This window comes from Pseudochaenichthys georgianus, chromosome 21, assembly GCF_902827115.2.
Source record: "Pseudochaenichthys georgianus chromosome 21, fPseGeo1.2, whole genome shotgun sequence".
Taxonomy (NCBI): domain Eukaryota; kingdom Metazoa; phylum Chordata; class Actinopteri; order Perciformes; family Channichthyidae; genus Pseudochaenichthys; species Pseudochaenichthys georgianus.
Genome location: NC_047523.1, coordinates 12,730,367 through 12,746,578, shown reverse-complemented (window position 1 = coordinate 12,746,578; position 16,212 = coordinate 12,730,367). Strand labels below are relative to the sequence as shown.

General features: G+C 39.4%; 1 protein-coding gene across 3 annotated transcripts in view; it reads right to left on the bottom strand.

Annotated features, from left to right (window-relative positions):
• The window catches only part of ube2f (ubiquitin-conjugating enzyme E2F (putative)), a 103,413-nt gene that overhangs the window by 55,019 nt on the left and 32,182 nt on the right, over positions 1–16,212 (bottom strand). For all 3 annotated transcript variants that reach the window (XM_034110077.1, XM_034110078.2, XM_071206989.1), the window contains 2 exons: positions 12,675–12,745; positions 11,552–11,609 (listed from right to left, as the gene is read on the bottom strand). In XM_034110077.1, the coding sequence (XP_033965968.1) occupies positions 11,552–11,609; positions 12,675–12,745 (129 nt within the window). The remainder of the gene's footprint in view (positions 1–11,551; positions 11,610–12,674; positions 12,746–16,212) is intronic.

Genomic DNA, 16,212 nt, shown 5'->3' with positions numbered 1-16,212 from the left:
ATTACCTCGAGGGCCGTACCGAATTGTCTCGCGGGCCGTATACGGCCCGGGGGCCGGAGGTTCCCCACACCTGTCTTAAAGCATGTAATATATATCAGGCTACAGGCCATGTACAGTGGGGCAAAAAAGTATTTAGTCAGCCACCAATTGTGCAAGTTCTCCCACTTAAAAAGATGAGAGAGGCCTGTAATTTTCATCCTATGTATACCTCAACTATGAGAGACACAATGAGGAAAAAAAATCCAGAAAATCACATTGTCTAATTTTTAAAGAATTTATTTGCAAATTATGGTGGAAAATAAGTATTTGGTCAATAACAAAAGTTCATCTCAATACTTTGATAATCTTTTTTTTTTCAATACCCTTTGTTGGCAATGACAGAGGTCAAATGTTTTCTGTAAGTCTTCACAAGGTTTTCACACACTGTTGCTGGTATTTTGGCCCATTCCTCCATGCAGATCTCCTCTAGAGCAGTGATGTTTTGGGGCTGTCGCTGGGCAACACAGACTTTCAACTCCCTCCAAATATTGTCTATGGGGTTGAGATCTGGAGACTGGCTAGGCCACTCCAGGACCTTGAAATGCTTCTTACGAAGCCACTCCTTCGTTGCCCGTGTGGTGTGTTTGGGATCATTGTCATGCTGAAAGACCCAGCCACGTTTCATCTTCAATGCCCTTGCTGATGGAAGGAGGTTGTCACTCAAAATCTCACGATACATGGCCCCATTCATTCTTTCCTTTACACGGATCAGTCGTCCTGGTCCCTTTGCAGAAAAACAGCCCCAAAGCATGATGTTTCCACCCCCATGTTTCACAGTAGGTATGGTGTTCTTTGGATGCAACTCAGCATTCTTTCTCCTCCAAACACGTCTTGTTGGGTTTTTACCAAAAAGTTCTATTTTGGTTTCATCTGACCTTATGACATTCTCCCAATCCTCTTCTGGATCATCTAAATGCTCTCTAGCAAAGTTCAGACGGGCCTGGACATGTACTGGCTTAAGCAGGGGGACACGTCTGGCACTGCAGGATTTGAGTCCCTGGCGGCGTAGTGTGTTACTGATGGTAGCCTTTGTTACTTTGGTTCCAGCTCTCTGCAGGTCATTGACTAGGTCCCCCCGTGTGGTTCTGGGATTTATGCTCACCGTTCTTGTGATCATTTTGACCCCACGGGGTGAGATCTTGTGTGGAGCCCCAGATCGAGGGAGATTATCAGTGGTCTTGTATGTCTTCCATTTTCTAATAATTGCTCCCACAGTTGATTTCTTCACACCAAGCTGCTTACCTATTGCAGATGCAGTCTTCCCAGCCTTGTGCAGGTCTACAATTTTGTTTCTGGTGTTCTTTGACAGCTCTTTGGTCTTGGCCATAGTTGAGTTTGGAGTGTGACTGTTTGAGGTTGTGGACAGGTGTCTTTTATACTGATAACGAGTTCAAACATGTGCCATTAATACAGTTAACGAGTGGAGGGCAGAGGAGGAAGTTAAAGAACAAGAAGTTACAGGTCTGTGAGAGCCAGAAATATTGTTTGTTTGTAGGTGACCAAATACTTATTTTACCGAGGAATTTACCAATTAATTCATTAAAAATCCTACAATGTGATTTCCTGGATTCTTTCCCCCCATTCTGTCTCTCATAGTTGAAGTGTACCTAGGATGAAAATTACAGGCCTCTCTCATCTTTTTAAGTGGGAGAACTTGCACAATTGGTGGCTGACTAAATACTTTTTTGCCCCACTGTATATGTTAGGATGTGAAGCACTATTTGGTTTCATCAAAAATATCAACCGTTTATTTGTAGATATCTACTAAAGCATACAAATAAAGTGTGTAATGTTGGCCTGTTACTTATATTATTGAGAGATATATATTAGACACACTGTTCTGCTTTCTGCCTCAGCAGCTCTTCTCACTGTAAATGTCGGCTCACAATTAAAGCAGTTGTATTAAAAAGATACATAGCCTAATATCCAGAGGAGATGCATCTATTGAGTAAACAAACGGTCAAGGGCCGAAAGTCTGCACAACCCACTGCACCACACACCACGGTTACTGCTCCTCCAGACAGCCTCCGTGATTAACCAATTGTCGACGAGCCTTTACAGAAATTTGTATTCCTTCGAGGCGGCGCGCCCACATCCGTTTCCGGGTCGCTGCCGGAGGACCAAGGACTCCGGGACACGAACATTTGAGAAATTATGAACGGCTCATTTCGGAGGACTCGCGTGCGTCTGCTTGACGCCGGGGCGACCGGCAACCCTCCCCTACAGGCGCTCGGACGCGAAGGCCCGCCCACAACTGTGTGCACGTCTGTGACCGCAGTTTTAATTTATTTTTGAATTTTTTGTTTTTAACATTTTTGGGTAATATTAAGCTGTCTTTTGCTCTTTTCTTGCTGTAACAAATGCAAATGTACTCTCTGCTGGACGGATAAAGGTATTCTGATTCTGATTGGTCAACCTCTTAGATGTCCTGATCCTTAGCCTATCACGTACAATGTGTTGGAAGGATAGCCAATGGGGGTGCGAGTGTTACATAGTGAGGTATTTTTGTTACGGAAGTAAACAAAGGAGTCCAATGAAGGCGTTTCAGGCAGGAGGGGGGATGTGTGGAAGAGAAACTCCCTCTGGTGAGAACTTTGGGAATTTAGCCTTTGCGAAGGTATTTCATGTGGCACTGTTCGTGTGTGTGTGTGTGTGTGTGTGTGTGTGTGTGTGTGTGTGTGTGTGTGTGTGTGTGTGTGTGTGTGTGTGTGTGTGTGTGTGTGTGTGTGTGTGTGTGTGTGTGTGTGTGTGTGTGTGTGTGTGTGTGTGTGTGTGTGTGTGTGTGTGTGGGCTGAAGTGGAGACGAGTGGTGACCAGTGGAGAGGGACATCATCATCCACTCAAAAACGAACACAATCCTTTCTGACTCACAGCTTTAGCACTTACTTTTTCTCGCGGATTGTTTTGCACTCTCTGACGCACATGAACCCGATTCCGCTCGCACGCATATGACCACATCACATCTACGTCTAAGTAAACAACAAAGGACTGCATTTAAACTTGGACCAGGAAATCAAAACAAACACAGCCACAGAGGCCAGGGATTGAATGGTGGACATGAACAAATCAGCCACATCAATGTAGTAGAGGGAAACGTTTTACAAATGATTTCATGGCAGCAGCAAAAGAGAACAGTCTTCAGTCTGGATTTAAAAGAAGTGAGTTGCAGTGGACCTGCAGTTTTCTTGTATTTTGTTCCAGATATATGGAGCATAATGATCAAATGCTGCTTCTCCATGTTTTGTTCTAACTCTGGGGGCAAAAAAAGCAGACCTATCGCAGAACACCTGAGAGTCTTTGAAAGCCAGTGTAAAGATCTCCAAACTGGATTCATGTGATCCACTTTCTCAGTGTCAGTGAGGCCTCCAGCAGCCGTGTCTAGTATAGTCTACTGAAAATAAATGCATGGTGGTTCCAAGTTTTTCCAAGTCCCGCTGTGACATAAATCCTTTAATCCCAGATATATTCTTAAAGTGATAGTAGGCTGACTTCGAGTTGTCTTGATGTGACTGTTGAAATCCAGGTCTGGTCCAAACCAAACAAACACAAAGATTAGCACGTAGTCTCTATGAAAAGCTTCTTTCCTTGCAGCAACTTCATTTACTCAAGGCCGCGGTGGAGAAGAATACAAAACTGATACTGAAGTATGTTATAAATAGACCTATTTGTGTGTATTTACGAGTATTGTGAATTGTCAATGAAATGCTATTAACTATTTGCGACAAGAGAACATTTTATATTTTAAATTATTTGTGTTGCCACAGTTCTGGATAAGCTCTGTTTGTTGATCAGAGAAGGGGCTAGAAAAGGGCAGATATATGTTGAAAGGAAAGAATAGATATATTCAAGACCAGGAACGCACATAATATAATCACCCATGATAGAAATCTGGGTAAGAAAATGAAATACAGAGTAGTGCGAGTGCAAGTCAATGCACGACACATCTGCCTGCTCCCATTCCAAATCCTACAAAAACTGAGTATAATAAGAGCTTGGTTACAGACACTATATTCTCATCACAACCCACCAACACATTGGCTACATATATGGTGTATACATTCCAGGAAACAAAAAGATTGATTCTCTCATTTAATTTATTTATACATACTGTACAGGGGGATGAAATTAATGGAAAGCAATGTTTCTATGGAGAGAGTTTTTACTATTGGTTTTGGCAGAATATAGTGGAAAGGTCTTCGGAAAGTTTCTTCAAAGTGGAAATCAATACCTAGATGTGGGGTTTTCTAGTCAATAGAAGGTTTATCCTAACTGTATAATGTGTTGCTATTATGGCAACGAATTACACTATCTACCAGCAAACTCCAGGAACCATTTCAGCTATATTCATAATAGTTATCTGGGGAAGTAAATAGAAGAACCCTAGAGAACTTTGGATGGTATATTGTTCACAGTGCACACAAATTAAATCAATAAAATGCTATTGAAGAATATACTTGAGCTTCCCGAATCTGGTAATGCTCAGTTTGCTAGCCTAGTTTGGTCACTGACGGTTCATTACGTTTATTCGAAACAAACTCCTGTCTTGGTAATGTCGTGCAATCTATTGCTCTTTCCATAACAAATCTTAATCCTAACTGAATATAGCATCATAGCTAGCTAGTAAGCTACAATAGCATCCTTCCTATTTCTTTGACAATAAGCTCTGTCACTTGCTATTGGTCAATGGCCCGACTTCCTGTGTCAAAGTTCGATCAAGTTCTATGCCAAACATGACATCAACACATAGTGTGATGGCTTAGTTGGTTCAAAATGTACTGTAGATATAAAATATACAGTTGCACCACTGAAATGACTTTTTATAAAAAGAAACAGATTTGACAAAACAATTTTTTTCGAGCCACACTTTCATGGCAAATGTCCCATTTTCTTTTGGTGTATCGTGGGATTTAATCATGCGAAGAGTAAAATAATGTCTTTGCTTATGGTGACAGTAAGGGTCAGGAGGACATCGCTCTGAAACAAACTTGATCTAGCTGGAGAATGTTAATTTAGTGGGTATGCTGTTAGCAGCATTCCAACTATCTGTTATGCTACGGACGAAAGGTTTATTATTATTCCGCCGGAATTTTGCCGCGCTTCTCCTCCCGCATTGAACATCGCAGAAACTCCGTTCAAGCATCAAAACGTTCAGCTCGGTCGGGAATCGATGGCTATTACTTTTCTCATTCATAACTTTCATAATTCCAGAGATACATCCCATAATACATCAACATTTTAACATTGAAGTCAATGGAGGAAATGTTCAGACTTCAACAAATCTTCATGCGACTTCAACTGCTAACTGTTCATTCATACTTTCACTCAGAAACCTCATTCCAACTTTAAAATGTTACACATCTTTCTGACATTATTCGTGTAAAACAACTTCTAAATCTTTTAGAGATATTAAACATTGTTCAGACCTTGTTTTAGAGGTTTTCTTCCGATTTTAACATTAACTAGAGCAGGGGTCGGCAACAGGCGGACCGCGGTCCAGATCCGGACGCTGACCTATACAGACCCGGAGCTATAATCAATACATTAATAGGGGATTTTTCGGCGCCTCCCGCTTTTTTAATGCTGATTTGGGTGACTTGTGTAATTCGTGGAGAACCGAAGAGTTTTCGTTTTGGGGGTGGGGAGTCCGTCCGTCAGTCCGACTGACGGACAACTTCTCACTTCAAAAAAGAAGAAGAAATCTAGACCGCAAAAATAATTAAACAAGCGAGTACCTGTTTTTCCTGGCCAAGGACAGGTTCCTTGAACATAACACGAGCGTAACGTGTCTGCACGTGGCATGTCTCGTCTGAAAGGAGTGCTGACAGTGAGCACCGGAACACCGCTCCAGCCCTTGAAATCAGTGGCGCCAGCAGGGGGGGGCCAGGGGGGGCCATGGCCACCCCGATATATTTGTTGGCCCCCCCACTGGCCCCCCAACCACACACACCGCCTCGCCAGTCACGGATGCGTAGTAGTTTATCTGATATTTAACAACAAATACACAGCCAGCGAGTCGCTTGATTTGAGCTTCCAACGCTCATACTGCAGCCCCTCCCTCTCCTTCTGCTACAATGGTACTCTGATACTCGTGCGCACCACTCTGATACTCGCACAGACAGCAGCAGGTTGCAGCAAAACGTTTCTTTCTACTGACTGGACTGGAGTTGACAAAAATCCACCAGACTTCTAGAAGGTAAGTCGTATACGTTTGTTTCCTGTTAAGCCCCACAACACGGAGATATGCTTATCTTTAGCTGTTATTCTGATCAAAAATGGTGTTCAATGGCATTAAAACGAGAAAAACGCTGGAAGACCTGGAAAACAGGCTCGGGACTCAGTAAAGGCTGGCTTGACTTCAGGTATAATTCGTCTGTAACAGATTGGCGGCTATCCTAGTTAGCGTTAGTTTAGCTTGCTAAGCTAACGTTAGCTGATGTCGGTATGCTGGGCTGGTGTAATGCGTAGGCTACTATTAATCACTGCTGTGTGTAATGTCAACTTGCAGAAAATGAAGAGAAAGTCAACAGACATCTCTTCTTATTTTAAGAAGAAGATGAGTAAAGACAGACAGAGCTGGCAGGGGAGCAGCAGCATAGGGCTAGTGAGGAGATGGCCATACATGCTAGAAAGTACATGTGGAACTCTGTTTTTTAAAAGTGAAACTAAAACCTAAGTACAGTTGTATTAATGTGATTATGACCTTTTTAATCATTTAAGTCTTCTACACACTTTAGGTCTGCAGCTCCTTCAAAATGAAACGAGAATCTATGCAGTTGTTCCTCTTCTGTGTTCTGAGGTTATGAGCCGACCATTAGTCAAGTTTGTTTTCATAATGTGCTAATTTAAAAAAGGGTAACCAGTTTGTTTATAAAGTATACATATTTTTTTTAAAACAAATGGAATACAATCTATATGTATTACTCTCACCACAGTGGCCTAATCTAAAAAAAAATTGAAATATGTCTCGTCACCTATTTTCTGTCTAATACTAAAAGGTGGTGTTTTGTATCATTTATAATGTTTTGAATTTGCTATAAAGGTCAATAATAGATAGTGTTTTTGTGTTCAATCACAGTATGTATTTACCATGTTATACCCCTTGTATTTTTGGGTCCTGTTGAAATAAAATAGTCATGTTTTAAAACTTGATTTAATAAAGTCATGTCAATCATCTTTGATCCCAGTGTGACACAAACAGCTTTGTTCAGTCTAAAACAATTTATAACCTAGAGACATAATATAACTGAAGAACATGTTGCTGTTGTGTATTGTATGTGTTGAGAATGCTGAACATTTTGTGCCTTACAGTAAAGGAACTTATTTCAATTAAGCTGTATTTGTCTTTTTAAAAAGGAAAGAACAACTAGCATATATAAAAAAAATCACGCAAACACATGTATACATAACAAAACAAGGTTCTTTTAAATGTTGTTTGAAGTAAAATGTTAACTATCCGTATTATATTCACTTCAGATGAATAGGATCAGAAAATGTAAAACGATAAACCAAAGTATATCAGCAGGTGATTCTCTTAGCCATTGTTTTCATCTAGTCTATACTTTTACAACAATTACATTTTTGGTTTTGGTGGGCCACCCCAAGATTTTCAGTGGCCCCATTTGGCCACCCCTATGAAACATTGCCACTGCTTGAAATATTGCAGTACCCATAAGGAGCCGTACACATGCCACAGTGTTTACGTGGCTGTGTCTTTAAGTTGTAAGCACAGTGGCGATCTGTTGTTATTAGCATCTGGTTAGCTATCTATGCTAACGAATTTAAAGAGCTTTTCTACAACCAGGTGGAAGAGAGCTCTCTCCTGAGAGGCTCCAATAACCTCAGCTCAGTGAGGTTAAGGTACACCTTGATATGATCATTATAGTTATTAATGAGACTAGATGAAAAACAGGTATAAAATACTATATGACAGTAACAAAAAAGTTGTTAAAAATAACAATAGAGTTTAAAAGGGGAGTGATTTGAAAATATCCAAAAAGAAAAATCTGTATCTGTAAATAATAATAAAAACACTTGATTTGTAACGTAACATCTCTGTCTCCTATTTATCTGAGTATATTATAAAGAATAGCCAGTTAATTGAAGCATTATAGCACAGGCCTTTGTCAGATGGTATATTACGCAGTTTTTTTTCTGCTTCGAATAGTTCTCTCTTTTTTCACCATACCTGTGTTTGCATCACTTTAACCAATGAGCACCTGCATGTGTATGAGAATGGCCCTGACACCATTTCAGCCCAGATTTACAAACTCCTGGCAGGACAAGCTCGAGCTCAATTATCGCACTGAATTTAAAAAAAGTGAGTGAGGGACTGCAATATAAGAAGGAAATAAAGAGAAACTTTGAAACGGTTCAATTGTTATGATGTGTAAAGACTGATATTGTTCTATAATCGTCTGAAACTGTCAAGTCATGATGTGAAACGGTTAACAAAGAAAAAGGGAAACTCAAGCTGCTGCTACACTTTATTTTATTTATCTAAAATTAAGCACTTTTAAGATGCACATATTTTCAAAAGCTATTTTATTTATTTTCTCTATTTTATTTGTAAATGCAGCCAGAGAGGAACATTACACATATCCACAGTATTTACTGTATATCTGTATAGTTCAATGTTAATTGACAATACATATTGTTGTTTTTTTAATTGTACTTTCTTTATTTGATTGGCAGTCAGTTGTTGATTACATGCAGATGTTGATAAAGCTACGGGTCACTTCAATATATATCACACTAATTCATAAAGCAAGTTAGACATTTTGATGTTCCGGACCTTTGCATGGTGACATTTTCTCTAACTGGACCTCGTTGAATTTTAGTTGAATACCCCTGAACACAAAACGTTCACATGTAAGAGGTTTATCTCCCATTCAGAACAATGGAAACACTCCATCTTTAACATTATTTATACATTTGGAGTTTCATGCTACTTTTCATATGGAAACCATTCAGTCATCCAAATATTCCTGATTATGCACTTTCTTCTTACACATTATATTTCAGCATAAAGCATTCCCACTAGCAATTTCTTCAGGAATTGCATTCTCTAGTTATGTAAACAATGTGTTCATTACGCATCAGAAAATAGAAGAGAAAATAGATCTTCGGAATATAGAGAAGACCCTTCAAGTACGTTAATGTGTGCAATAGGGCTCCAACAAACGACTAATTTGATAATCGATTAATCTATCGATTAATTAAACGAATAATCGACTATTCAGACTATTATGCCTTGCACAATTTCTCAAACGCCATCAACTTTTAGATGTAGCTTGAGGTTGTTTTAGGCATGTGGAAACTAACAATGAAGACAACAAAGATGAATACTTGATTAAAAAATGCATATATTATTAAATTAACTAAACACATTTTGAACAAAATTAACATTGCTTTTTATTTAAAGTAAATACATAATATTTCACATCAAAAGAAACAACAATGTTTTAACAAATCGTATTAAATAATCTGATGACAGAATTGTAAACAGAATAGCTGAAACTTTAACAAAATAAATAACTCGGTTACCTCTAATTATTAACCCATGTTTGTATACTGTAGTTAACTCTGTGTGTAGCTGCTAGCACACATAACACCTGACGTGGAAACGTTACTCGTGGATGGGGATACAGAGCTACTAGAAAGACAGTTGAACCCGGTACATTCCTCCGTCTGAATGTGGTGCACTTTTGCTAAATGTTTAGACAAATTGCTCGTGTTACCGCCCTGACATGCTAAACTCTTATTGCACTTTTGGTAACGAGCATTTTCCACATCGAGACGGGTAAAGTTTAACCACACCTCGGAGCGCGTTCTCTCCGCCATCTCCGCAGTGTGTTGCTGCATGTAGCAGCCGCGTGTGTGTAAACTGCCCCGCCCCCTCGCACACAGACGGGGGAGAAAGATCTCTCTTCTGGATTGGAAAGATCGAAAATATATCATAGACGCATTTGTTTGTCTTTTTGCATATTAGAAACGAGTTGGCGACAGTAAGAATGCGATATAATGCTTATGTAGCGTAGCAATAATACATGACATATATTTTATAAATGTCTCCAGTACCGATAAAAAGACCAATAACGTTGGAGCTTAACGGCGCGTAAAACACACGTGATGACGTCACCAACGAATCGACGACTGAATTAGTTGGCAACTAATTTGGTAATCGATTTTAATCGATTAAGTCGATTAGTTGTTGCACCCCAAGTGTGCAGACAGCAAAAACAAGGCGAAAGGAGAGGGATAGAACCTTAAGAGGACAACCCTAGGGGATAAGACAAATCCTGACAATAACTACAGTCTTGGCAGGAAACTCAAAGGCACCAAGAGGATTTACTGTATGACCCTCTAGACTTTTTAAATCTAGTACTGGAGACAAGGGAGCTCTGAAAAAAATCCCTGTCCCTCCACTAACCCTAACTTCACACATTATGCATGCATTTACATATTTTCATTATTACAACTGCATCCGAGTGCAGTGATCGAGAGGAATGTTGATCTAGCTTTGCGCCCCTGTTGAGAAGCACAGATAGGTGCCGGTTGGACCAGAATGTTGAAGACAGAATTAAACATGTGAGACAGAGCTTCATCGTACCACTACTTTCAGTTCCAAGCGGTAGTTGTAATCAAACATAATTATAATCAAATCTTGAATAGGGATAGCAGATGCGTACTTTCTTTGAAATTCGGCAAATGTTTCTTGCATTAAGTGCTCCATTTTTGGAAGGGTAAAATAAGTCGAGGCACTCTTTATTATGCAGCTGAAAAACCTTCCATTGGGAAATGTACCTTGCACAGCTCCGCAACATGTTATTGTTGTGTCCTGAAGATATTCCATAGTGCTTTCAACAGCCCTTAGCAATATTTCTCACACCCCCATTGTGTCAGGGCTTGATAAAGAAAAAGCCAAATGTTGAGGGCTGTTGCAATCAGTTCTAAAGTGTTTGTATAATGATCCACTGAATGTAGACGGTTGTTAACAATACAACTCTGTTCAATAGCTCCATGGCTTCTTCTTGATTTTGACACATTTTAAACACTTTTACAAGACCACATATTTGAGATCACGTTTGTGTAACTAAAGCCTCTAGGGACACAGGTTTATTAAGAATCTTGTGATTCCATTGTGTTTCCTTTGTATTTTACCAGCAAATGGGACTATTGGTTTTGATTTTGGCCCCTTTAATGTCTACATTTAAGGGGCCCTATTATGATCATTTTCAGGTTCATATTTGTATTTTGTGCCGCTTTAATGATCCAAAAGTGCTTTATTTTTCTCATACTGCCTGTGCTGCAGCACCTCTTTTCACCCTCTGTCTGAAAGGTGCTCGAGTCCCGTCATTCCCTCAGCCAAAACTTAAAAAAGACAGATGAATTCATGCTACATTAACGTTCCATGTTCTAGATAAAAAATGTCCCTATTAAAAAAAACCTTAAGCTTAAAGATTCTTCAGAAAGAAAGTTACATTTTCTTTTGAATGAAATGCAAATGATGTACCTTTAATGTTCTAGTGGGGGCCCAGCCTGTGCCGTCGATAGAGTGCTCCCGCAATAAGCTGAAATAAAATAAAGAGAAACACAGACATTTAACATTTGTGAGTAATACCAAGGAAATGTTGTTGCATCGCCAAATGTGTTTCCCAAGAAAACTCCAAGATACCGTTTATAAAATCAAAAAGAAAATGATAACATTTGCGAGAATTAGGGATGCTCCGATCGCCAATTTCGGGTCCGATCGCCGGAATCAGTATCGGCCGATACCAATCGCCGATCTGATCGAGTAGGCGGGGCCTAAATGGAAGATTTAAACATCACTTTAAATATTCCATTTAAAGTGATGTTTAAAACTCAGTCAATGGGGCTCATTCACGGGAGCTTCCACTAACAACAATCAACTTAATTATTACATTCAAATGATGTACATTATTCAAGTTTACATTCACTTTGGATAATAACACGGGAGAAATGAGCGGAAGCGCTCTCTTTTCCTCTCTCCCTCTCTCTCTCCCCCCTCTCTCCCCCTCTCTCCCCCTCTCTCTCCTGATAGCCTGTCAGTATCTCATGCAGCTCACTGATCCAGTAATGAGTGACCCGGCAGTGAAGAATAAATATATTTATAAGGACTAGTTTAGCTTGTTCCAGAGGTAGATAAAATGTGTTTGGTCTAACTCTTGTGTGTTTCGCTCCGCTTACTGGTCCGGCGGGCGGAGCTGCAGGATTTCTGCTTCACACACGTTGCATATCGCTATTTGACTGTCTTTTTCGGACACCTTAAAATAATGCCAGACCGGTGAAGCCATTTTGACGAGCTTGTTTTGTCGCACACAGAGAAAAGTGTCATGTATTTTACGTCATGCGATCGGCTCTCGCGATCGGCATGTTTAGAGAGCACCGATCGATCGGTAGAGAGTGAGTATCGGCCGATCTCGATCGGTGACCGATCGATCGAAGCATCCCTAGCGAGAATGTTATTGAATGTCTCTAAGGGTATGTCCATCCAATTTCAGGGACTGCAGGGGGAAATGGATATCTAGCGAAGGGAATACTATATTTTATTTGCTTTTTTCATCAACTTCCTAGCAGGACGAATGTAGCATAGAATAATAGAAGCAAGGCATTACCTCAAACAGATCTCTCCGTTCTCTGTGATGTTAGGATGCCATATTCTGGTCAGACATCTCACTTTAGGAGGCTGGAAATAAAGTGAAGAAACACAATTGTTATGGGGGTCAGATAATCTTAGTACAATACAAGTATTTACAGAAAGGAGAAAATGGAGCTAAAACAAATGCTTTTGCTGCTAGTAAGTACAGATGTAGCACTCCAGATCAGACTCACATGGGTGTGTCCCAGTCAAAAGCCCAGCGGATGCCAGTGGCTGGGGGTGTTGCCAAATTGCTAGAGGGCGTTGCCCAATTTCCCCATTTGTTCAATTACAGGATTTAACCATGAGATGGCGCTTCATTCACAAAATACACAAAGACAACTGGGTGTTGTAGAACTTAGTCTGTTTGCAATATTTGCAGCTCTGCAGTTGTGTTTGCTGAATACTGTAGCATTTAATCACTTATTTGTTACTGTATGGTTTTCACAAGCTACTATAATGAAACAACATCAATATTTTAGATCAAATAAAGTATATAGTTTGCTTTATGCGGTATATTTCTTGTAATATTGTTGTGGTGTTTTTACACAGTACAGTAGATTGAAGTAAATCAATTTATACATTAAGATAAAATAAGATGGACCTTTATTAATCCCGTGGGGAAATGCAGTAGTTCAAACAGCAACAGGGTGAGAGTGAAAAACAGGACAGCACAGATTCACACAGATTAATAAAATCAAAAATAAGATGAGCGATAAAAATAATAATAATGAGAAACTATGTAATAAGAAATGAATAAAACTAAAATGTAATTATCATATCATATATTATAATATATTGTATTATTAAGTAATATCATACATTAACCCCATTATAGCAGATGCCACATTGAATGGATGAACACATGTATGCATCAATAATTACAACAGAGTATTTCTAAATACAAGTTGTAAAAATACTTATATGTATTTAATATTAATCCTTTGGAGTCGACCGTCACGCCGGCGTGATCAGATCACATGACCTGTTCAAGCCGGTGCCGCATAAAAACAACAGTCCGGACAACATTGCCGTGTGTTTCTGTCGAAAGTACTGGCTTGAAACTATATCCCAGTCTTTGTTTCATGCAAAAAGACCCAGTAAACACGGAGATACGATGATATAAAGTTAATACATTTCAAAAGTATGAAAAATGGAAGCACATATTTGAATATCTTCGCCGAATTTGATCATTTTACGAAACGGAAAATACTGGAAACTGTAGATCCTGCTCAACAGGAAGTATATGTGCATTTATCTCGAAAGTACTGGCTTGAAACTATATGCCAGTCTTTGTTTCATGCAAAAAGACCCAATAAACACGGATATACGATGATATAAAGTTAACACAGATATATTTCAGAAGTATGAATAATGGAAGCACATATTTTAATATCTTCGCCGTATTTTATCATTTTACGAAACGGAATATACTGGAAACTGTAGATTCTGCTCAACAGGATGTATTTACCAGGGAGGGGGTGAGGTAATCAGGTAAACGGAGTGATACGAAACGAGACGAAAAGAGACGAAGAGGGACGGCGGGAACCGACGAGACACGGCGGGAAATGGAGAGAGACGAAGATATACGAAGACAGGCGGCGGGAGACGAAGAGACACGGCGGGAGACTGCGATTGAAGTAAAGTGACAGACAAACATTGAGAATTTAGATATAGTTAGATAGATTTAGAGTTTTGAAGATTCAACTATGATGAAGAGAACTCTGAACGTGAGTCAAGCTTTAAGCTTGTTTCTTGACATGGAGGAGGAGGAACCTGTGATGTTGCCCTCTGTGTCGTAGTTGACATAAACCACTTTGAAGCGTGGCACAGATAAAGACAGAAAAAACGGATTTTTGTACATAATGTGTATATATATATATATATATTTGTATTATATTTATAATAACACTTTTGCCTTATCAGAATGAAATCCCATGCTACCTCAATCAAACTTTCACATTATCATAGTGACATCCCATGTATATATTTCCAGCTTTTAAATGGTTTCATTGTGTATGTTTGTGTTACCTATATGAAAAATAATATCATTTTCAAAATCTGTTTTTAGGTTTTTTTTGTGATTTTGGGTCCAAAATGTTCATATAGTAGAAGATCACTGCTCTAAACAAAGTCAAAAATCCTACATCCAAACGAAATAAATATAATTAATTATGATGAATACGTTAAGTCTTGTTCATTGTTTTTCACTTTTATTAAATGTTTGATATTTTCGGTGGAAATGGTGGACTATCGGACATTCAAAATGCAGCATATTTTCACTCTTACACACATATATTCTCCTTTTACATACATACATTTTCACTCTCACACACGTATATATTTACACTCACACATTCATACATGTTGCTCTCATATTATCATATTTCGATGCACACATTCATATATTGTCACTCACACATTCATGCATTTTGTTCTCATATTCATATAATGTAATGCTCATATTTATACATTTTGCGAAATCTACTAAAACAAAGTACGTCATGGTAGTGGTCAGCTGTTAAACACCTAAGTGTATCTTAGGGTGCGTTCACACCTGCCTTGTATAGTCCGGTTGAATCGAACCCTGGTGCGTTTAGCCGCTTGGTGCGGTTCATTTGGGTCGGTGTGAACGCAGTCCGAGACCTCTTAAGTGAACTAAACAACCGGACTCTGGTCTGCTAAAATAGGTGGTCTCGGAGCGCTTGCTTGCGAACTCTGGAGCGGTTCATTGCTGGTGTGAACGCAGTCCGCACCAAAACATAGGAAGCGCAGTATTTACATGTCACAAGAACGCGGATATCTTCAAAAATCTTTAGCGAAAGACTCTTTCAAGACATCCGCGGTTGTTTAGTTAAAGAGTAAAGCAGAATTAAGTGTTGAACAGTGTCGTGTAAAGTAAAAATTCTCCGTCAGCTACATAAAAGTAAGAACACCTGTCGTCGGTGAAACGCCCCTCCTCTGCAGAACGTCTCTCATGGATAATGCTGCACATTATCCCGCTTATTACATGGCCACATTCTCAACAAAGTAACGACATGACTCCCAATATTAATTGAAATGCTTTTGTGGATTTAGAAAATGATTTTATTGATTTAAAAAATAGTTGTATTTAAATTGACATGCATCCGCTAAGAAAAATAGTCCGTTGTTACTGTTTGAACTAACGTAGCAACGGCAGGAACTGCTTCGATAGAGTTTTTGAGGAGCTTTTTGATTACAGATTTGAAAAAATCGTTGCTTGCTTTAAAAGTAGCACAATTCATTATGTCAAACCTTGGGAAGTATCTAGATATCCCTGCCGTAATGCCAAAGTAACTGGCAACTGAATATGTGTCGCCGTCTGACCTATGTCTGGACCGCTGCGTAAAAAGGCGGGTTTCTGCCCGTTACTTCTCTGCTGTTTTCTTGTCGCTCTTGTCTTGTCAGTTAGTTTCAGCCAAACTGTATACAGTTAAATCGAACGGACTTCTTTGTGCAGATGTGAGCGTCCTTAACAACGGTCAATAAATCCT